The sequence below is a fragment of the Pseudophryne corroboree genome, chromosome 5 (assembly GCF_028390025.1).
Source record: "Pseudophryne corroboree isolate aPseCor3 chromosome 5, aPseCor3.hap2, whole genome shotgun sequence".
Lineage (NCBI taxonomy): Eukaryota > Metazoa > Chordata > Amphibia > Anura > Myobatrachidae > Pseudophryne > Pseudophryne corroboree.
In genome coordinates this window covers 107,738,050-107,762,193 of record NC_086448.1, presented here as the reverse complement: position 1 = coordinate 107,762,193, position 24,144 = coordinate 107,738,050, and the positions used below count along the sequence as shown (strand labels likewise).

At 45.9% G+C, this 24,144-nt stretch overlaps 1 protein-coding gene across 1 annotated transcript in view; it reads right to left on the bottom strand.

The window, feature by feature from the left end:
* The window catches only part of MALRD1 (MAM and LDL receptor class A domain containing 1), a 1,363,691-nt gene that overhangs the window by 833,258 nt on the left and 506,289 nt on the right, over positions 1-24,144 (bottom strand). Inside the window, exon 20 of the mRNA XM_063925153.1 lies at positions 9,074-9,230. Coding sequence (XP_063781223.1) covers positions 9,074-9,230 — 157 coding nt within the window. The remainder of the gene's footprint in view (positions 1-9,073; positions 9,231-24,144) is intronic.

Genomic DNA, 24,144 nt, shown 5'->3' with positions numbered 1-24,144 from the left:
CGAGACCCCTCGGGCAGCCGCCCAAGAAGAGCCCACTTTCCTAGTTGAGTGGGCCTTAACCGATTTCGGTAACGGCAATCCTGCCGTAGAATGCGCCTGCTGAATCGTGTTACAGATCCAGCGAGCAATAGTCTGCTTTGAAGCAGGGGCGCCAACCTTGTTGGCCGCATACAGAACCAACAAAGCTTCAGTCTTCCTGATCCGAGCCGTTCTGGTCACATAAATCTTCAAAGCCCTGACTACATCCAGGGACTCGGAATCCTCCAAGTCCTTTGTAGCCACAGGCACGACAATAGGTTGGTTCACATGAAAAGATGAGACCACTTTTGGCAGAAAGTGAGGAAGAGTCCTCAACTCTGCCCTATCCACGTGAAAAACCAAGTATGGGCTTTTATGCGATTAAGCCGCCAATTCGGAAACACGTCTTGCCGAAGCTAACGCCAACAACATGACCACTTTCCACATGAGGTATTTCAACTCCACAGTTTTAAGAGGTTCAAACCAAGGTGACTTGAGGAAACGTAACACCACATTAAGATCCCAAGGCGCCACCGGAGGCACAAAGGGAGGCTGAATATGCAGCACCCCCTTCACAAAAGTCTGTACCTCAGGAAGAGAGGCTAATTCTCTTTGAAAGAAAATGGATAAGGCCGAAATCTGGACCTTTATGGACCCTAATTTTAGGCCCAAGGTCACTCCTGTTTGAAGGAAGTGAAGTAGACGGCCCAAATGGAACTCCTCCGTAGGAGCAGCTCTGACCTCACACCAAGAAACATATTTCCGCCATATACGGTGATAATGTTTCAACGTCACGTCTTTCCTAGCCTTGATCAGGGTAGGAATGACTTCCTCCGGAATGCCTTTTTCCGCTAGGATCCGGCGTTCAACCGCCATGCCGTCAAACGCAGCCGCGGTAAGTCTTGGAACAGACAGGGCCCCTGCTGCAGCAGGTCCTGCCTTAGAGGAAGAGGCCACGGATCTTCTGTGAGCAACTCTTGCAGCTCCGGATACCAAGTCCTCCGTGGCTAATCTGGAACAATGAGGATTGTTCTGACCCTGCTTATTCTTACAATTCTCAACACCTTGGGTATGAGAGGAAGAGGAGGAAACACATAGACCGATCTGAACACCCAAGGTGTCACCAGAGCGTCTACCGCTACCGCCTGAGGGTCCCTTGACCTGGCGCAATACCGCTTTAGCTTTTTGTTGAGACAGGACGCCATCATGTCTATTTGAGGCAGTCCCCACCGATTCTTGATGAAGTCCCCATTCCCCCGGATGCAGGTCGTGCCTGCTGAGGAAGTCCGCCTCCCAGTTGTCCACCCCCGGGATGAACACCGCTGACAGCGCGCTTACATGGCCTTCCGCCCAGCGTAGAATCCTGGTCGCTTCTGCCATGGCCACTCTGCTCCTTGTTTCGCATTGGCGGTTTATATGAGCCACTGCCGTGACATTGTCTGACTGAATCAGAACCGGTCTTCTCCGAAGTAAGTTCTCCGCTTGACGCAGGGCGTTGTATATGGCCCTCAACTCCAGGACGTTGATGTGGAGACAAGTCTCCAGGCTTGACCAGAAACCTTGGAAATTTCTTCCCAGTGCTACTGCTCCCCAGCCTCGGAGGCTTGCGTCCGTGGTCACCAGGACCCAGTCCTGAATGCCGAACCTGCGACCCTCTAGAATGTGAGCACTGTCTAATGGTCAGGGATCCACCTGCGATTGAACCCAGACGTGGCTGAAAAACCGAAGACGAGCCCCCACCAGATCTGCCTCCCCCCGGGAAGCCCCAGCGTCATGCGGTGGACTTTGCAGACGCAGGGGAGGACTTCTGCTCTTGGGAACTAGCTGTGTGCAGCTTCTTTCCCCTGCCTTTCCCTCTGGTAACAAAGGACGATCCCCGCACCTTCTTGTTTTTATTGGAACGAAAGGACTGCATTTGATAATGAGGTGCTTTCTTAGTATGCTGCGGGGGGACATAAGGTAAGAAATTCGACTTACCAGCCGTAGCGACAAGGTCCGAGAGGCCGTCTCCAAACAACTCCTCCCCCTTGTACGGCAAGGACTCCATGTGCCGCTTAGAATCGGCATCGCCCGTCCACTGCCGGGTCCACAGGAGCCGCCTAGCAGAAATAGACATAGCATTTATTCTGGAGCTTAATAAACAAATGTCTCTCTGAGCATCTCTCATATACAAGGCAGCATCTCTGATATGCTCTAAGGTCATTTGAATGGTATCCCTATCTAAGGTGTCAATCTCCGCAGATAAGGAATCTGCCCATGCCACAACCGCACTACAAACCCAGGCCGACGCCATAGCCGGTCTAGCAATAGTACCTGAGTGAGTTTAAATGTGCTTCAAGGTAATTTCCTGCCTGCGATCAGCCGGTTTCTTGAGGGAAGCTGTATCCTGAGAAGGCAGTGCCACCTTTTTGGACAAGCGTGTCAGCGCCTTGTCCACTTTTGGTGAAGATTCCCAGCGTATCCTATCAGTTTGTGGAAAGGGATACGCCATAAGAATCCTTTTGGGAACTTGTGGTCTCCTATCTGGAGATTCCCAAGCCTTTTCGCACAATTCACTTAATTCAAATGATGATGGAAAAGTGACTTCAGGCTTTTTCTCTTTATACATGTGTACCCTCGTGTCAGGGACAGGGGGTTCCTCAGTAATATGCAAAACCTCTTTAATGGCAATAATCATGTACCGAATACCTTTTGCCACCTTTGACTGTAATTTTGCATCTTCATAGTCAACACTAGAGTCAGAATCTGTGTCGGTATCTGTGTCATCGATCTGGGATATGGTGCACTTCTGAGACCCCGACGGGCCTGGCGCCACAGTGACAGCCATGGACTGGCTACCTGACTGATCCCTAGCTTCTGCCTTGTCTAACCTTTTATGCAATAGATTGACATTTGCATTCAAGACATTCATCATATCCACCCATTCCGGTGTCGGCGTTGCCGACGGCGACCTGACATTCAAACACTCCCCCTCCACAGTAAGCGAGCCTTCCTCGTCAAACATGTCGACACACGCGTACCGACACACTTCACACACACAGGGAACCCCTTTTCTGAAGACAGTATCCCTGTCAAGGCCCTTTGGAGAGACAGAGAGAGAGTATGCCAGCACACACCCCAGCACAATAACCCTGGAGATCACACAAATAGTTTTTTCCCCAGCAGCGCTGTGTAATATGTAAACCGCCAAATATGTGCCCCCCCCCCCCCCTCTCTTTTAAGCACCCTTTCACCGTGTGTAAGCAGGGGAGAGTCCGGGGAGCTTCCTCTCAGCAGTGCTGTGGAGAGAAAATGGCGCTGGTGAGTGCTGAGGGAGAAGCCCCGCCCCCTCGGCGGCGGGCTTCTGTCCCGCTCAAACTTAGTAAAATATGGCGGGGGCTCTTTTATATACATGTACAGAGCCCACCTGTACATGTATATAGTTTTTTTGCCATGCAGAGGTTTGTATTGCTGCCCAGGGCGCCCCCCCCCCCCCAGGGCGCCCCCTTCCCCTGCGCCCTGCACCCTTACAGTGACCAGAGTGTGTGAGGTGTATGGGAGCAATGACGCACAGCTGCAGTACTGTGCGTTACCTCAGTGAAGCTGAAGGCTTCTGCTGCCTGACGACTTCTGTCTTCTGTACTTCTGGCTCTGTGAGGAGAACGGCGGCGTGGCTCCGGGGGTGGACGCCCAGTAAGAACCTGCGTTCACCCCCTCTGGAGCTAATGGTGTCCAGTAGCCGAGGAAGCAGAGCCTATCTTTGTCAAGAAGGTCTGCTCCTCTCTCCTCAGTCCCTCGATGCAGGGAGCCTGTTGCCAGCAGTGCTCCCTGTGAAAAAGTAGTAAAAATCCAAACAAAAATGCTTCTAGGCAGAGGACTCTGGAGAGCTCTCTGCAGTGCACCCATCTTGCTCTGGGCACAGTGTAAAACGGAGGTCTGGAGGAGGGGCATAGAGGGAGGAGCCAGTGCACACCCAGAATCCAAAGCTTTCTTAAAGTGCCCTATCTCCTACGGAGCCCGTCTATTCCCCATGGTCCTTACGGAGTCCCAGCATCCTCAAGGACGTTAGAGAAATACACATTGGTGACTGGGACTGTGAAGCACATGGAGACACAAACACTGCTGGTGGGGGGAGGAGGACATGGAAACACACTGCTGGAGGGGGACATGAAGACACACACACTGCTGGAGGGGGGAGGGGGATATGGAGACATACACACTGGTGGGGGGAGGGGGGCATGAAGATACTCACTGCTGGTGGGAGATGGGGGACATGGAGACACACTGCTGGAGGGGGACATGGAGACACACACAATGCTGGAGGGGGAGGGAGGCTTGGAGACACACATGGTTGGGGGAGAGTTGGGCATGGAGACACACACATTGCTGGTGGGGGGAGGCTGCATGGAGACACACTGGTGGGAGGGGGAGTAGGGCATAGAGACACACTGCTAGTGGGGGAGGGGGCATGGAGACACACTGTTGGTGGGGGGCATGGAGACACATTGGTGGGGGCATGGAGACACGGTTGGGTCTAAATCGGAGTGGGAGAAGGGACCTTCTGACGTCACTAGGGGAGGAGACACGTCACCAGGGGGAGGAGCTACGGCCAAACAGGGTACCCGAAATGTACCCTCGCGGGCTCGCCACGCTTCGGGCTCTCCACCTGATTACTAAAGGTAATAGTTGGTGGCGTGGATAGCAGAGGAACTATCCTGCTGGCTTAGCTCCTCCCCCTTGTGCCATGGCTCCTCCCCCTGACGTAAAAGGTCCCTTAGGCCACTTGGATCTAGCATCTACCATGGAAACACACTGGTGGGGGGGGGGGGGCATGGAGACACAAACACATACACACACTGCTTATGGGGGGGGAGAGGAGCATGGAGTCACACTGCTAGTGGAGGGAGGGGGGCATGGAGACACACTGATGGTGGGTGAGGGCATGGAGATATACTGATGAGGGGGCATGGAGACACACACACACTGCCGATGGGGGGGGGAGGGGACATTGAGACACACACTGGTGAGGGGAGGGGGGCATGGAGACACATGCAGTAAGGGTCACACACAAAGACAGAGGTGCCCCTCACCTTGATGTTGTAGATCCAGCAGCTGCTCCCTTCCCTTCCACGCTGCCAGCCAGGAGAAAAGCTGAACATGCCACTGTAGCCCCGCCCCCTGCTCAGGTCAGATGAGCATGTGCTGGGCTCCACCAATCTGAGCTCAGCACAAGCTCCTCTGACCCCACTGTCAGCAGGATAGTCTCTGCTGCTGCTGCTCATTATCATAGAGCAGGCACCCGGCTTTTCCCTAATGTGGTCCTCCCAAAATCAGGAGAACTGCATGACTTCAGAGAGTGAGCTAGGGGAGATCACTCCCTACACAAAAAAAGTCAGGCGGCAGACGAGCCCCCCAGGGTCCGTGGGTCCCTAGGCGGCCGCTTGTGTTGGCTTTTGGGAAATCCGCCTCTGACACACACATATCAAACTCATACACACACACGCCAAACTCATACACACATACACATCACACACCAGACCTCATCACAACAGGCCGCCTCTCTGTTGCTTGGCTGCGCCGGCTGCTTCTACTACTCACTGCAGCACGGCCCCTCCGCACACCCCCGTCCCCTGCAGGCTGCCCCACCCCTTACAGGCAGTCTAAACGCCAATTAGAGGCATCTAGGTGCAACCCGGGAGTAAATTCCTGGGTCGCACCATTGAGACCTAAGCCAGGTTGCCTACCTCGGACTTAAATCCCGGTAAAAAAACACTGGTAAATTGCAATTTGTTTGCCCCTGTAATACCCCTTCCAGACATAACCAAAATCCCAGGTTGATGCGCATTCATGTGCCAAAACCTGGGATTTTGGAGGATGTCTGAAAGGGGTATTACAGGGGCAAACACATGATTTCTGGAGTGGGGTTTCCAAATGTTTGTTTGATTGTCCCCAGCCCATAAAGGATGCATAATTAGCATTTAACAAGCTACAGTCCGCTCCATACAAAGTGCAGTTTATGTAATACAGTACTTCAGACATACTCAGTGGTGCAAGTGTGCAGGTACGGCGTACCCTGAAGAATTTAGCCGTGGGTACGCCGTACCCACGCCGACGGGCAGCCGCTCCTTGCCGCTCCGTCCCTCCCTCCGCTGCTGACCGCCGCTGATGTGAGGGGAGGAGAGCGCAGCCTGCGCCTCTCCTGCCCCTCAGTGTCTTAGTTCAATTCAGCGCCGCACGTGAGCCAATCAGAGCTTGCGGACCGCCAGCCAAGGCTGCCAGACCGCAAGCTTTGATTGGCTCACGGATCGGCGCTGAATTGAACGAAGACACCCGCACCCGCCGGAGACTGAGGGGCAGGAGAGGCGCACGCTGCGCTCTGCTCCCCTCACACACACACAGGACAGCAGCAGCAGCGGTGAGCAGCAAGTGGGGGGGAGAGGCAATATATACCTGGCACTGGGAGCATATCTGGCACTGCGGGGACATGTGTATCTGGTACTGGGGGCATATCTGGCACTGCGGGGACATGTGTATCTGGTACTGGGGGCATATCTGGCACTGGGGGCATATCTGGAATTGGGGGGAAATGTATATCTGACACTGGGGGCATATCTGGAATTGGGGGGAAATGTATATCTGACACTGGGGGCATATCTGGAATTGGGGGGAAATGTATATCTGACACTGGGGGCATATCTGGCACTGGGGGGACATGTGTATCTGGCACTGGGGGCATATCTGACACTGACGGCATATTTGGTACGGGGGGGAAATGTGTATCTGACACTGGAGGCATTTCTGTATCTGGCACTGGGGGCATATCTGGTACTGGGGGGACATGTGTATCTGGCACTGGAGGCATGTCTGGCGCTGGGGGGAAATGTGTATCTGGCACTGGGGCATATCCGACACTGAGGGCATATCTGGCACTGGGGGGAAATGTGTACCTGGCACTGGGGGGGGGGGGGGCGCATGTGTATCTGGCACTGGGGGCATATCTGGCACTGTGGGGACATGTGTATCTGGCTCTGGAGGCATATCTGGCACTGTGGCCATATCTGGCACTGGGGGGACGTGTATCTGTCACTGGGGGCATTTCTGTATCTGGCACTGGGGGCATATCTGGCACTGTGGGGGCATTTCTGTATCTGGCACTGTGGGGGCATTTCTGTATCTGGCACTGGGGGGCAATGTATATCTGACACAGTGGGGGCATTTGTGTATCTGGCACTGTGGGGTAATGTGTATCTGGCACTGTGAGGCAATGTATATCTGGCACTCTGGGGGCATTTGTGTATCAAGCACAGTGAGGCAGTGTGTATCTGGCACTGTGGGGCAATGTATATCTGGCACTGTGGGGCAATGTATATCTGGCACTGTGCGGCAATGTATATCTGGCACTGTGCGGCAATGTATATCTGGCACTGTGCGGCAATGTATATCTGGCACTGTGGGGCAACGTGTATCTGGCACTATTGGGGTCATATGTGTATCTGCCCCTCCCCCCCATATGTGTATCACGCCCCCATTTTCATTGGCCACACCCCATGTGACATTTGGCCACACCCATTTTTTGGCGCACACACAGTGCCTGTAAGACATTTTTTCTACTTGCACCACTGGATATACTGTATGCACGCCCAATGATCATGGTGAGCCACTTACCAGAGTCTCTGTCTTGTGCGATAATTGAGCTCCACAGTCACAGCAGACTTGGTAAGAAATCTGCAGCCACTGGGCATGAGCAGCAGCTCCATTCCACCCTTTATATTACACGTAGTGGCCTTTGGCTAGGTTGTGGGGAAGGGGATTTCCAGGCAACTGGAAACCACTGTGACTTTGCCTATGATTTATATGGTGTTTTTTTTGTAGATTAGATGACCTGCAATGTAAATCACCACAAAAAGAGGAACTTTATTCAAATTCTCCCTGTGATAGATCTCTTCGTGACATGATCGGACTATCCTCTGTAGACTTGTGTCAAGATTCTCCATTTTACAATACTGCCTCAGCCCAGCCCCTCTCGTCAGAATGGCCAGACTTACTGATAATTGAAAGGTTCAGCCAGAATAACTAAGGGCCTAATTCAGACCTGATCGCAGCAGCAAATTTGTTAGCTAATGGCCAAAACCATGTGCACTGCAGGTGGGGCAGATGTAACATGATATAAGAGAGTTAGATTTGGGTGGGTTATTTTGTTTCTGTGCAGGGTAAATACTGGCTGCTTAATTTTTACACTGCAATTTAGATTTCAGTTTGAACACACCCCACCCAAATCTAACTCTCTCTGCACATGTTATAACTGTCCCTCATGCAGTGCACATGGTTTTGTCCATTAGCTAACAAATTTGCTGCGGCGATCAGATCTGAATTAGGCCCTATGGCCCTCATTCAGAGTTGATCGCTCATTGCCGTTTTTTGCAGCGCCGCGATCAGGTTACTACTGCGCATGCGTATGCACCGAAATGCACACGCGCGTCGTACGGGTACAAACAGCATCGTTGCTGTGCAGTGCTTCTAGAGACGAATCCATTCGCATAACCGATCGCAAGAAGGCGTTTATCGGTGTCAACTGACCGTTTTCTGGGAGTGGTAAGGAAAAAGCAGGCGCGTCCAGGCGTTTACAGGGCGGGTGTCTGACGTCAATTCCGGGACCGGACAGGCTGAAGTAAGTTCAGACCTACTCAGAAACGGCAAAAAACATTTTCGTCCCGCTCAGCTGCACATGCGATCGCACACTTGCAAAGCGTGGGCGGCGACTATCTAATCGCTGCTCTGCAAAAAATAACTAGCGAGCGATCAACTCGGAATGAGGGCCTAAATACGGTCCTTCACTCCGATATATCAGACTCCCTATTTTACAGCTTGATGTTTTATCAATAATTAGATCTAACCTCAAACTGAAACACACAGGGGAAAGCACCGGGAAATGGATCTGCACAGGGGGGCTAGGCTCATTACAGAACTGAGGAAAGGTCGTGCCAAGCACATTAATCAAGGACAGCTGGGTGGCAGGATCAGAAAAAAAACATACAGTTTTAAAGCCTTTTTAAAAATAATTACTGTATTTACCAACCTGTAATGATCCTACAGTTGCACCATTCATATAGGTCCAAAATGTCAGTTTACACTCAGGTCCAGTATTGGAAATAATGGGAGTCATGATGTAAGTTGTATGACCAAATTCTCCATTGGAACTGTCCGCATATAAATACCAACCTTCTTCTGTGGATCTGTAAAGTCAAGGTTGTATAGTCAGTAACACAGTACAGTGGTTTTATCTGCTTGGTCAGAATAGAGGACTTTTGGTGGTTCACATGAATAGAAAAGAAGCTAAATGCCAGATTATGGGGACAGCAAAGGACCATGCTATCCCCTACCAAGTACTTACCACTGTCCAGCAAGAAGTATAATGAAATAATTCATACAAAAAAATAAGGCCAGTAATACATTATTCCTTTGCAACCTATAGATTTTTTTAGATTGCTTTCAGAAATCCAGAACTTAATACAATCCTACTAAATCTCAAATAATTAAGATAAATGAACATTGATCAAGAAGAGTCAAAGGCCATTGTCCTCCTGTCCTAAACAAGCCACATCCAAGGGGAATAAGTAGTCAGGTAATTATATTAGCATATCTTTGTTAATTGGCTATACATCCAGGACTGTGAATTTCAAGTCCATATCATTCTAGTCTGATGGAACTATTGAACGGCCGATATATCGCTGGTCCGTCGGACAGTGTGTACGGGCGATATGTCTGTGAACTCTGTCGTTCACAGACATATTGCGTCGGCCCCGCAGCACAGCCAACGGCCAATATATCTACCGATATATTGGCGCATCACTGTGTGTGTACGGGCGACCAGCCGGCCGCCCGTACACATGCTGCGGCGGCAGCCAGCGGTGATTGACAGCTGAACAGGGCGGGCGTGTGTGTACACGCCCGCCTAGTTTATGACGTCAGTCCCCAATTGATCTGCAGATATATCTACCAGTGTGTACCCACCTTAACAAAGGGTCTTATTCAGAACTGATTGCAACAGCAAAATCTTTCTCTAATAGGCAAAACTATGTGCAGTGCAGGTGGGGCAGATGTTTCGGTATCAGTACGTATTACCGCCGGACGGAATCCCGGCGGTCGGAATACCGACACCGGGATCCCGACTGGCACAATCCCGACAGGGGGGCGAGCACAACGCAGCCCCTTGCGGGCACACTAATTTATTCTTCCCTCTATGGGTGTCGTGGACACCCACAGAGGAAGAATATGTGAGGATTGTGCCGGTCGGGATCCTGGTGTCGGTATTCCGACCACCGGGATCTTGACCGCATCCCGATATAACATGTGCAGAGAGAGTTAGATGTGGGTGGGTTATTTTGGTTCTGTGCAGGGTAAATACTGGCTGCTTTATTTTTACAAAGCAATTTAAATTTCAGTTTGAACACACCACAACCAAATCTAACTCATATTTCAGGTTGTGGGGAAATTGCTTGCCCAGTTAAGTTGCATAATAAGACATACATACTGTAGCAGGTGTGAATTAGAAGTAACTGACATATAGGGAACATACTGTACACTAATGGCGTATTTTCCAAACTAAAGATTATAAATGCCATAAGACTGTCATTAGTTTACATGAAAAAAGGTTATGCTCAATGTATTGATGAGGAAGTTACATATCTATGACAAGCCATAATAATAAAATAATAATAATAATATGGCTCATATACAAAAAATACATTTAGATGTACGGTATAATTCACATGGGACCACAGCTACTTGATTCATTATCTCATACCACCCAACATTCCAATTTGTGGAATCAGAACAGGTGCACAATGGTCACGTCATGTTGGGGCGTGGCTGTATCACAAAATCCAGGATGTGACTAGCACTTATGAAATACTAGCCTACCCAAAACCCTTCTTCCTAACCTTGTACTGCTGTGTGCACTATTGGCAGATATATGTGGCAACAACCAGCTCACTCACTGTACAGAGCGGCAGTGAGTGGGACACAGATTCCCAACGTTCCGAGCACTCAAGACAAATGCTCTATCAAGATTCTGTTTCCACATTCTTTCATTGTTCCTTTTAGCGGCAGAGCTACAGTATATTGTGTTGACAATCATAGTGCTAACTGTATAATGATTACAAGGTTTGGTGATTCACAAAAAAAGTTACACGAGAGATTTGACGCTACGTACATTTTGTGCATTTTAAACATTATTGCATCTAAACTACAGAATGCTAGCTGTATTGTACTTGTTGTACTCCTCAGTATTTATCAGTTCCAGTGAACGCATTTAAGCACAGACAATGCACTTCCATCTCTCTACATTGCTGCATGTGTCTCTAACTATGCGAGTTCCTAATAAAACGAGTTCTGACACGTTTGGTCATGGGAGGGACTTAGCACTGTGTGCACAATGTAAAATTTCGTGGCTTTGTACTGTACAGCCAATCATAGATCGGGTAGCACAGAACATACTGTAAACTAATGTTCCTTAAAGGGTACAATACATATATATGTTTATAAATCACCAACGGTCAATCGCTACTTTAAAACAAAAAGTTAATCTGGTATCACCTTTTAACAAATATTGCAAATTGTATACTACTAGAAGATTAAAAATATATATATATATATTGGCTGTTGTACCCATTCTTCGCACTTTGCACGGGAGATTCTGATTTTAAATATAAATGAGTGTTAATAGTTTGGTAAATCTATAGAGATGTAAATATGAAACATCTTAATGTAAGTAAATATTAATCCATGGTTCTTGGCGTTACACTAGGAGCACCCGTAGCAGATACGGTAAAAACTAACAGGACCATTTTTGTAGTTTATTTAATTCTACACACTGGAGGTGCAATCCAAATTATGAATTTGTCTGTTTTGGCATTATCGTTCACGCAACACAAGCCACACATCGGTAATGCCGTCATTATGGCAACCCCCTTTTTCATCCCCTTAGGGGAGGTTTATTAAAATTCTAATTACATAGTTTTCCTATTTCCCACCTGCAGAATATCTATGTTGAATTTCATCTTCCTAAAATATCGGGAAGTAAGAGAATTAGCAATGAGTCAGTTAGTGAGTGAGGGCTTTTACATTTTTGTAGTTTATAAACTTCTACACACTGGGTGTGCAATCCAAATGTTGATCCGATTGTCCATTGGGCGTTATCGTTTATGCAAAGCAAGCCACGCATTGGTAATGACGTCATTATGTCAACCCCCTTTTCATCCTCTTAGGGGAGGTTTATTACAATTCTAATTACGTCGTTTTCCTATTTCCCATCTGAAGAATACCTATGTAAAATTTCTAAATTTCAGCTTCATAACATATCCGGAAGTAATAGAACTAGTGATGAGTCAGTCAGTTAGTGAGTGAGTTAGAGCTTTCTCATTTAGATAAATATATATGTGTACAGAGAGGGATAACAGCGTCAAGATGCAGTATCCACTAAAAACACTAGTACAGGTTGAGTATCCCATATCCAAATATTCCGAAATACGGAATATTCCGAAATACGGACTTTTTTGAGTGAGAGTGAGATAGTGAAACCTTTGTTTTTTGATGGCTCAATGTACACAAATTTGTTTAATACACAAAGTTATTAAAAATATTGTATTAAATGACCTTCAGGCTGTGTGTATAAGGTGTATATGAAACATAAATGAATTGTGTGAATGTAGACACACTTTGTTTAATGCACAAAGTTATAAAAAATATTGGCTAAAATTACCTTCAGGCTGTGTGTATAAGGTGTATATGTAACATAAATGCATTCTGTGCTTAGATTTAGGTCCCATCACCATGATATCTCATTATGGTATGCAATTATTCCAAAATACGGAAAAATCCCATATCCAAAATACCTCTGGTCCCAAGCATTTTGGATAAGGGATACTCAACCTGTAGTTAGACCATAAGATGATAATAAGTATTGTCTCCTTATTGACACTCCCTATATATCATAGGGCGTCTGCTATACCTTAAATAGGCTATGCATTGGTATGGGTGCTTAAAATGGATATTGGAAAAATGGATAAGGTATTCTAAGCACCCACGATGTAATAAAAAATTGGAATACTAAGCGTTTTATATATAAAAGTAATTACAGTGGTTTATTATAGCACTAACAAAATTCACAGAGTACAATCGCCTACAAGACTACACATGTGCATATTAAAAACCAGAAAACTAAAAGGTAACAGAATAAATGAAGCATAAATAACATCATAAAAAAGAGAGGAATAAATAGCTTAACATGTGAGGATGGGTTAAATCGAAAACGCATTGGGTGCTACTTGATTTAACCCATCCTCACAAGTTAAGCTATTTATTCCTCTCTTTTTTATGACGTTATTTATGCTTCATTTATTCTATTACCTTTTAGTTTTCTGGTTTTTAATATGCACATGTGTAGTCTTGTAGGCGATTGTACTCTGTGAATTTTGTTAGTGCTATAATAAACCACTGTAATTACTTTTATATAAAAAACGCTTAGTATTCCAATTTTTTATGACACCGTGGGTCGCTTAAAATACCTTATCCTTTTTTCCCCCAAGAGAGATAGATAGATAGATAGATAGATAGATAGATAGATAGATAGATAGATAGATAGATAGATAGATAGATAGGATAGATATTAGTGATGAGCGGGTTCGGTTTTACTCGGTTCTCAAAACGGCATCTTATTGGCTATCCAAAACACGTTACATCCGTGAGCCAATAAGATGCCGTTTTGAGAACCGAGTAAAACCGAACCCGCTCATCACTAAAATATATATATATATATATATATATATATATATATATATCTACACACATACATACATACACATACATATATATACACACTGTGCATCCGGAAAGTATTCACAGCGCTTCACTTTTTCACATTTTGTTATGTTACAGACTTATTCCAAATTGGAATAAATAATTTTTTCCCCCTTAAACTTCTACACACAATACCCCATAATGACAATGTGAAAAAAGTTTTTTTTTAGATTTTTGCAAATTTATTAATAATAAAAACTAAGAAATCACATGTACATAAGCTTTCACAGCCTTTGCTCAATACTTTGTTGATGCACTTTTGGCAGTAATTACAGCCTCAAGTCTTTTTGAATATGATGCTACAAGCATGGCACACCTATCTTTGGGCAGTTTCGCCCATTCCTCTTTGCAGCACCTCTCAAGCACCATTAGATTGGATGAGAAGTGTCGGTGCACAGCCATTTTCAGATCTCTCCAGAGATGTTCAATTAGATTCAAGTCTGGGCTCTGGCTGGGCCACTCAAGAACATTCACAGAGTTGTCCTGAAGCCACTCCTTTGATTTCTTGGCTGTGTGCTTAGGGTCGTTATCCTGGTGAAAGAGGAACTATCATCCCAGTCTGAGGTCAAGAGCGCTCTGGAGCAGGTTTTCATCCAGGATGTCTCTGTACATTGCTGCATTCATCTTTCTCTCTATCCTGACTAGTCTCCCAGTTCCTGCTGCTGAAAAACATCCCCACAGCATAATGCTGACACCACCATGCTTCACTGTAGGGAAGGTATTGGCCTGGTGATTAGTGGTGCCTGGTCTCCTTCAAACAGGACGCCTGGCATTCACGCCAAAGAGTTCAATCTTTGACTCATCAGACCAGAGAATTTTGTTTCTCATGGTCTGAGAGTCCTTCAGGTGCATTTTGGCAAACTCCAGACGGGCTGCCATGTGCTTTTTACTAAGGAGTGGCTTCCGTCTGGCCACTCTACCATACAGGCCTGATTGGTGGATTGCTGCAGAGATGGTTGTTCTTCTGGAAGGTTCTTCTCTCTCTCCACAGAGGAATGCTGTAGCTCTGACAGAGTGACCATCGGGTTCTTGGTCACCTTCCTGACTAGGGCCCTTTTCCCCCCGATCACTCAGTTTACACGGGCGGCCAGCTCTAGGAAGAGTCCTGGTGGTTCTAAACTTCTTCCATTTATGGATGATAGAGGCCACTGTGCTCATTGGGACCTTCAAAACAGCAGATATTTTTCTGTACTCTTCCCCAGATTTGTGCCTTGAGACAATCCTGTCTCGGAGGTCTACAGACAACTCCTTTGACTTCATGTTTGGTTTGTGCTCAGATATGCACTGTCAAGTGTGGGACCTTATATAGACAGGTGTGTGCCTTTCCAAGGGGGTCATTCAGATCGTTTCGCTGGGCTACTAATTTTGCTGTCCTGCGTTCAGATAGTCGCCGCCTCCAGGGGGAGTGTATATTCGCAGTGCAAGTGTGCGTTCCTATGTGTATGCCAAGCTGCTAAAATTCACTTTGTGCAGTCTGTGCGCAGCCCAGGACTTACTCCTCCAGTGCAATAGAATCAGGCTGATCGGGGCTGGACCTGGTGTCAGACACCCTTCCTGACACCGCTTGGGCACACTTGCATTTTACCGGACACTCCCTGTAAACGCTCAGTTGCCACCCACAAACGGCTTCTTCCTGTCAATCCCCTTGTGAACACCCGTGCAATCGGATTTTTTGCACCATCCCGTCGCTGACTGGCAATGCCCGTTGTTGTTGTCCGACGCACGTGTGCATTACGGTGCATATGCATGCGCAGTGAGGACCTGATCGCCCGCTGTGTTTAAACGCACAGCAGCGATCAGATCTGCATGACCCCCCATTTCCTGTCCAATCAACTGAATTTACCACAGGTGGTCTCCAATTTGTAGGAACATCTCAAGAATGACCAGTGGAAACAGGATGCACCTGGGCTCAATTTTGAGCTTCATGGCAAAGGCTGTGAATACTTATGTGCATGTGAATTCTCATTTTTTTTATTTTTAATAAATTTGCAAAAATCTCAAAAAAACTTTTTTCATGTTGTCATTATGGGGTATTTTGTGTAGAATTTTGAGGGAAAAATGAATTTATTCCATTTTGGAATAAGGCTGCAACATAACAAAATGTGGAAAAAGTGAAGCGATGTGAATACTTTCCGGATGCACTGTATGTGTATATATATATATATATATATATATATATATATAGATATATAGATATAGATATATATATATAGTACAGTGTTTCTCCACATATCAGTGGAGAAAGATAGCACTCTCCAGACTTGTTATAGTATAAGTAATAAAGTCATTTATTCAAAAAACTTGGTTCCATGTATTCTTCATGTCACAAACAAAGTATATACAGAAGGGGCTCACCAACGTTTCGGTCCTGTTTTCGGACCTTTCTCAAGGTATTCGCCAGTCAATCAGTAGAGTCAAGTAATCGGCAGTATCAATGACAACATCAAAAACGGAACCAGGATCTGCATATTGCCTCCCAGGCCCCCTATATATACCCAGGAGCTAATGAATGAATATGTCATGTGCCCATATGGCCGCGGCATCACTTCCGGTATTACCGGAAGTACCGTGCCGTCAGCCGCATTATAAGTGAACAACATATGAGTTAATGGATAATGTAAATAATACAGACCCCCTTAAGCAGCCTAATCGGCCGCTTCTGTGCCTTCAGCGGTCAGCCGTACGACATCTTTATCCTCTGGACTGGGACGACTGAGATGTTTCACCGGATGGTTGAGGCGCTAAATGAACTGGAAAATCCGGTGAGATTCACACACCAGATTGATGACCACCAAATTCACTTCCTTGATATCACGGTCTCCATAACAAACCATGTGATCAACACGACGCTCTTCAGGAAACCCACCGACAGGAACACCCTCCTTTTATCCACTAGCCAACATCCACCAGCACTTAAAGAAAACTTACCTATTTCCCAATTTTTGAGAGTCATGCGGAATAACTCCAATCCATTGAACATGGAACAACAGTTGGACGATATGTCGCGGAGATTCCGAGAACGTGGATACACGGACGGCTGTATACGGCGATGTCTACATAAAGCCTGTGTAAAATTTACAACATCAGACATCACTGACACAAGTACCAACATCGTGCCCGCAAGCCCAACCACCAACACCAACAGGATGGTCTTCACCACGACCTTCGATAACCAGTCAGGTAACATCAATAAAGCCCTCCGCAAGAGGTGGCCTATTATTACATCAGATGCATCACTAAAGGCAAAAAATACACGACCTCCAATGATGGCATACCGTAAATCACCGAACCTCAAACAACTCCTATTGAGACCAACCGCGAACCCGACCGCTCCTAATAGGACAACATGGCTGCAGGAGCAGAAACCAGGATGTTATAAATGCACCGGTTGCACCACATGCCGAAGTTTGCTCACCGGACCTACCTTCCCGCACCCACATTCTGGACGTACAATAAAGATTAAGTACAAATTACACTGTCTGATGGACCATGTAATCTACATTCTTATATGCCCTTGCGGGCTATATTATGTCGGGATGACATCAAGAAGGTTCCGTGATAGGATGGTAAATCATAGGACTACCATCCATCAGGCCATTGAATCTAAGAAGGCAGAACAACCCGTGCCGAGGCACTTTTTGACACACCAACACCAGGTATCCAACCTCAGGTGTAAACTTATTGACTGGGTACCACCACCCACCCGCGGCGGAGACCGCATCATGACTTTGAAACGAAGAGAAAGCTTCTGGATTCACAGACTAGATACTATTTCCCCCAGAGGGATGAATGAAAATAACCCCCTCTCAATATTCCTGGGTTAAGTGAGCAGTGATCAAGGACTATAGCCATAAGACTCTCCTGATTAAGATTCAACCCAGCCCACTGGAGGCATCCCGATATGGACTACAGCGATGTTGCAAAATATGTACTAATTATGTACGAATCACCAACAAAGCGTTGCCCCAATCTTATACAATAGATAGGTGGCAACACTTGTTAAGGATTAATATAACACTGCCCCAGGGGGCTATATACGACGGGCACACCGTAGGTCCTCACTGGGCCACCGGATGTGCCCACAAAAATTATGATGCTTACTCTGCTTTGAACTTTGTGGACATTCCCTCCGCCCTGAGTATTTGTAACATTTTGTTAATCATATAGAAGGATATAATTTCTCTATATATATTAACATAAAATTTCTCTATATATAGTAACATAAAATCATACTCTCTATACCTCACCAGTATTTTCTGCACGGGTGTGACGCGCGTAGCGCACACTAATATGTATGTAATGATTTGGTCTTCATTTATGTACTATGTGTGACTCTCCAGGTCCCCAGTATACCAATCGCATATTTATATATTGTATTATTCTATTAGTGTATAATAGTTTCTACCTAGTGCCCAGTTATGAGTGTAACAACCTCGCCTCTTGTATGCACTAGTTTGTGCCTGAAACGCAAGTTCCACATGGTGGAACGCATGACCCCCTGTATGTACTAATCGGGGCTTGAAACGCAAGTTCCACTTGGTGGAACGCACGACTTCCGGTTTAGACCGGAAGTGACGCAGCGGTATCGCACGTTACCATGGGGACCAGCGGCTCAGCCAGGGAATCTGTACGGCTGACCGCTGAAGGCACCGAAGCGGCCGATTAGGCTGCTTAAGGGGGTCTGTATTATTTACATTATCCATTAACTCATATGTTGTTCACTTATAATGCGGCTGACGGCATGGTACTTCCGGTAATACCGGAAGTGATGCCGCGGCCATATGGGCACATGACATATTCATTCATTAGCTCCTGGGTATATATAGGGGGCCTGGGAGGCAATATGCAGATCCTGGTTCCGTTTTTGATGTTGTCATTGATACTGCCGATTACCTGACTCTGTACTGATTGACTGGCGAATACCTTGAGAAAGGTCCGAAAACAGGACCGAAACGTTGGTGAGCCCCTTCTGTATATACTTTGTGACATGAAGAATACATGGAACCAAGTTTTTTGAATAAATGACTTTATTACTTATACTATAACAAGTCTGGAGAGTGCTATCTTTCTCCACTGATATGTGGAGAAACACTGTACTGTACTATGAGTTTGACCCAATGATTGGATCAGACTTTGATTTGGCACCCCAGCCGTTACCTGTGTTGGGTGAGAGTGTGGGACTTCCCGTATATATATATATATATATATATATATATATATATATATACACATACTGCAGCCGTGGCACTCCTGGTGTCTGACTTAAAAAAACTCTCATGCAGGCAAGTCTACCGTGACGACGTTTCAATGACTTTTATTTAGTCATTTTCCTCAGGTCTCTAAATAAAAGTAATTGAAACGTCGTCACGTTAGACTTGCCTGCATGAGAGTTTTTTTAAGTCAGACACCAGGAGTGCCACGGCTGCAGTATATATGATTCATCCATTACGGAGGCACCCGGTGCAGCAATCACATCTAAAGGAGAGCCGGATCACGAGGACAGTGTATATATATATATATATATATATATATATATATTTTCAAGTTATTTATTTGGGAGCATCTTTGAGTTGTTGTTCCAGCAACACAGATTGTGGACTGTCCCTTTTCCTGGGTGATTAAATTCTAGCACACATCAAACAAATTATTGTATTATGGGGGTAATTCCAAGTTGATCGCAGCAGGAAATTTTTTTAGCAGTTGGGCAAAATCATGTGCACTGCAGGGGGGGGGCAGATATAACATTTGCAGAGAGAGTAAGATTTGGGTGGGTTATTTTGTTTCTGTGCGGGGTAAATACTGGCTGCTTTATTTTTACACTGCAATTTAGATTGCAGATTTAACTCACCACACTCAACTCTATCTCTCTCTGCACATGTTATATCTGCCCCCCCTGCAGTGCACATGGTTTTGCCCAACTGCTAACAAAGTTCCTGCTGCGATCAACTTGGAATTACCCCCTATGTGTCAGTTGTTTCTGTGTCTGTGTTTTTATGGGACCCTGGGGGTAATTTAGGTCTCAGGCTTACAGAAAGGTATTGATGTACAGATGCATCCCCATTGAAGACTATACTGTAAATAAATGAAGGGATGTTTAGGATTGACAGGCTTGTTCTTATTGGCAGTATTCATTATAGACATTGTAGCACATGCCAGATTACCCCAAAATACTGCATGCTGATTACTCATTAGGGAAATGAAATGAAATTACTTCAAGTGATCTACAACTCTGACAGTTTACTGACTAAAGCGATTCATTACTGGGCTCATCAACTATAACATCAGTAAAAGAAGCTGAAAGCAAATCATTGAAGTACGCTTTAGTGATAGACACCTAAGAGTTGGTGCTTCTGAACGCAAAGATGTAGTAAGAGGAACTTACATATGGAACAATGAAAACTATTTTTATTATGTTAATTGTTTTATACAATTTTTTGACTGGGATAGTTTAAGAATTTGTTCAATACACAGACACAAAGCAGCCGGACAATGAGTTAGATGATAGCCTGTAGTGTTTTTAGGATAATAGTTCCACCATTATATGGCGTGCTGCTGCCATGAGGTCAGTCAGATGGCCACTGTCGGGGAGGTCCTACGCACCCAATATGCAATGCCGCAAATCACAGCATGGCACAGAGGAGGTACTGTGCTGTGACGACGTGATTCGCTGAGAAAAGAGTCATCCTGCCCCACGCACAGGTCACTAGGACATAAACGAGATATGGGTCAGTGACTCCCAGATGATCTAAGAGAGTAGGCTAGAGTGGTTAAAGCTTTGTTACCTAATGGATGCTCTGGGGCAGGTATATTTGCAGTGGACTATGTATACACTGGTCCCCACGAATCCTCAGAAGTGCTGAGTGGGGCCATCCCCTAAAATTTTCTGTTGAACCCAGTGATGCCTTCTTCCACTCCTGCTTTAGACAATAATTAATGTTATTACTATTAAATATACTGACAGCATTTTCTCGGTTGTTTAATAAAAGATTTAGTTACAGGATGACTCGTACGGGTTGATCGAATTGCTGCCAATGCCTATAATGTGCTGTTGCAAAGGCATTGCAGCAATGGCACACCAAACCTCCCCAAAGTTGTGTATTTTGTTCACAGCCCATCACGCGTACATGCAAAAATATGCAATATCAGGGATATCATAAGTGTGGTATACACACGCAGTAGATATTGGGCATCGATGGCAAGTAAATTGACCCCATACAGACCAAATCATAGAAATGAATCAAGGTGAATAAGGCTTGCTAAGTAATTAGACATTCACGGTTTTAATTAGGATGTACCATGGAGGCGTTTTTAATATGAAAAGAATGACGTCCTTTTCACCTAAGAAACTGTTACAGTGGAGCTATGGGAGTTCTCGATGGGGCAGGCCAAGGAAAAGTGAAACTGATTCAGCCATTTTTTGCTGGCCCTAGAGTGCAGCAACATTTTTGGAAAATTTCAAGTTTTTTCATATTTCAGAATTCCTTGGTGAGAAAGATCCTGCAGTAAAAAGTCCAGAGCTCAAAACTTTTTTTTTTTTTTTTTTAACCACAAAACATTTTTTTTGTACAAGTTCTAAAAATGGCCTCAATAATAACACTGGAAAAAAAATTGAAAAATACTTTTTACACTTGTAATTATATTTTTTCTTTCAAACATCAATATTTACCCGTGTGACTGCAGCCGTAACGGAGCGCAGCTTAGAAATCGTTGATACATTAACCACCTGTTTCTGCTTCTTATGTGAATACGTCATCTATGTCGCAGCTAAACATCACTCATGCGCTCAGAACGAAACATAGTTTGTGTTTGAAGTGTGTTAATCGATTACCTGAAAACATACTGTAGCTAAAATTCCAAATTGTCCAGTAAATCTAACTGCAGGATATAGACAAATCTCCTGCTTGGCCCTGAAATAAGTCTGGGGTTGCAGAAGTGGAGCAGGGCCTAATTCAGAGCTGATCGTAGATGTGCTAAATTTAGCACATCTATGATCAGTTTCACAGACATGCGGGGGGACGCCCAGCACAGGGCTAGTTCACCCCGCATGTCTGGCTCTGCCCCCCTGCACAGGTACAAAATCCGGACACGCCTCTGTTATCCAGACCGCGCCCCTCCAACGGCGTTCTAGCGTAGTTGGCAAGCCCCCGCCCTGTGACCGTCTCTGCCTGTCAATCAGGCATAGGCGATCGCACCAGTGAGATGCTGATAGCATATCACTGGGTTCCCGGAGTGCGCACGCGCGGTGCGGCCGATGCGCGTGTGCACTCCACAAAGGAATTCAGACTGCGATCGCTGCTGCGATGTAGTCTGAATTACCACACAAGTCTTGTGTATAAAAATGTACTCAAGTCCTAATTCAAATCTGATCGCAGTAGCAAATTGGTTAGCTATTGGGCAAAACCATGGTGGTCATTCAGAGTTGTTCGCTCGTTGCCGATTTTCGCTATGCTGCAATTTGTTGCTAAATGCGCATGCGCATGGTACGCAGAGCACATGCGCTAAGTTATTTAACACAAACCTTAGTAGATTTGCTGGTGTTCGTGCGGCGCTTTTCAGTCGCACTGCTGATCGGCGAGTGATTGACAGGAAAGGGGCGTTTCTGTGGTAACTGAGCGTTTTGCGGGAGTGTGCTAAAAAATGCAGGCGTGCCAGGTAAAAACGCAGGAGTGGCTGGAGAAACAGGGGAGTGGCTGGCCGAACGCAGGGCGTGTTTGAGACGTCAAACCAGGAGATCTGGAGCTACTCAGAAACTGCAGGGAATTATTTAGTAGCAGTTCTGCTAATCTTTCGTTCGCTATTTTGCTAAACTAAGATACACTCCCAGAGGGCGGCGGCCTAGTGTTTGCAATGCTGCTAAAAGCAGCTAGCGAGCGAACAACTCGGAATGACCACCCATGTGCAGTGCATGTGGGGCAGATATAACAAATAACATGTGCAGAGAGTTAGATTTGGGTGGGGTGTGTTCAAACTGAAATCTATATTGCAGTGTAAAAATAAAGCAGCCAGTATTTACCCTGCACAGAAACAAAATAACCCACCCAAATCTAACTCTCTCTGCACATGTTATATCTGCCCCCCCCTGCAGTGCACATGGTTTTGCACATTAGCTAACAAATTTGCTGCTGCGATCAGGTCTGAATTAGGCCCTCTGACTGCTCAGGTAAGAGAAATGGCCGCACGCAGAGCATTGCTCTATTCATCAGGACGTTGCATACAAGCACACCAAGAAAAACGGATGAATGGTCAAAATGCAGCCTGGATTACTTTTATTAGAGCAAGTGAGTTCAACTTAATGGGATACATAAAATGTACAAGGGGTGGAAGAGGGCTAGAGACAGCATTTTATCATTTTTGTTTTATAGGTAAAGATAAACGGAGTGAGGTAAAAGGAAGAATCAATTGTGAGTTTAGAGTCGGAGGCATCCTCTGCCGTAGTCACACTCGCTGCTTAACACTAATGCTGCCACAAAGCACTTTCCTTATGTATAGCCATCCGTTCGAATGTGTAAAGACTGAGATGCCCATTGTTATTGCCCAGAGTCGCTGAAATTCTACTTGGTGCATCTTTACAAACTTTCACCTGTACTATAGCAGATTCTCCTGTGTGAGCAGTTCAGCGTCTCTGTGTACGCAACTGCTTTCAGTGATACGCCTTCATGAGGCCTGCAGCACTTCCGTAAGCTGCAACATCTCTGTGCATCTTTTTAGCCATCCTTCCTGTTACCTCTGAGTCAGCATCTAGGAACACCCCTCACATTACTAATACTGTGCGACCAAATCTGTATTGTGACTATGTGAACAAAACTGGGGCATATGCTGCGTGCAGCTCTGATGTATGCACTTATAAAATACATCTTTCCACTGCAGCCGATATCGCCGATGCGTCCGACTCAGAATCAGGCCCTAAGTGAGGTGGAATAATGTTATATCAGCTGTGTGGGATGAGATGTACAGTACATGAGAAACATAATGTCATTTACAGTATGATTATGATATTATGATGCAAGTAGAAAAAATTTCTTAGTGGTACTGTGGGCGCACGCCAAAAATGGATGTGGCCACATGCCACACAGGGCGTGGTCAATGAAAATGGGGGCATAATACACATATGGGGCCAGATACACATATGCCCCTATTTGTGCCAGATACACATATGCTCCCCAGTAGTGCAGTAACAGATACACATATGCCCCCAATAGTGCCAGATACATGTATGCCCCCAATAGTGTCAGATACATTTACGCCCCCAATAGTGCCAGATACACATATGCCCCCCCAGTAGTGCAGTGC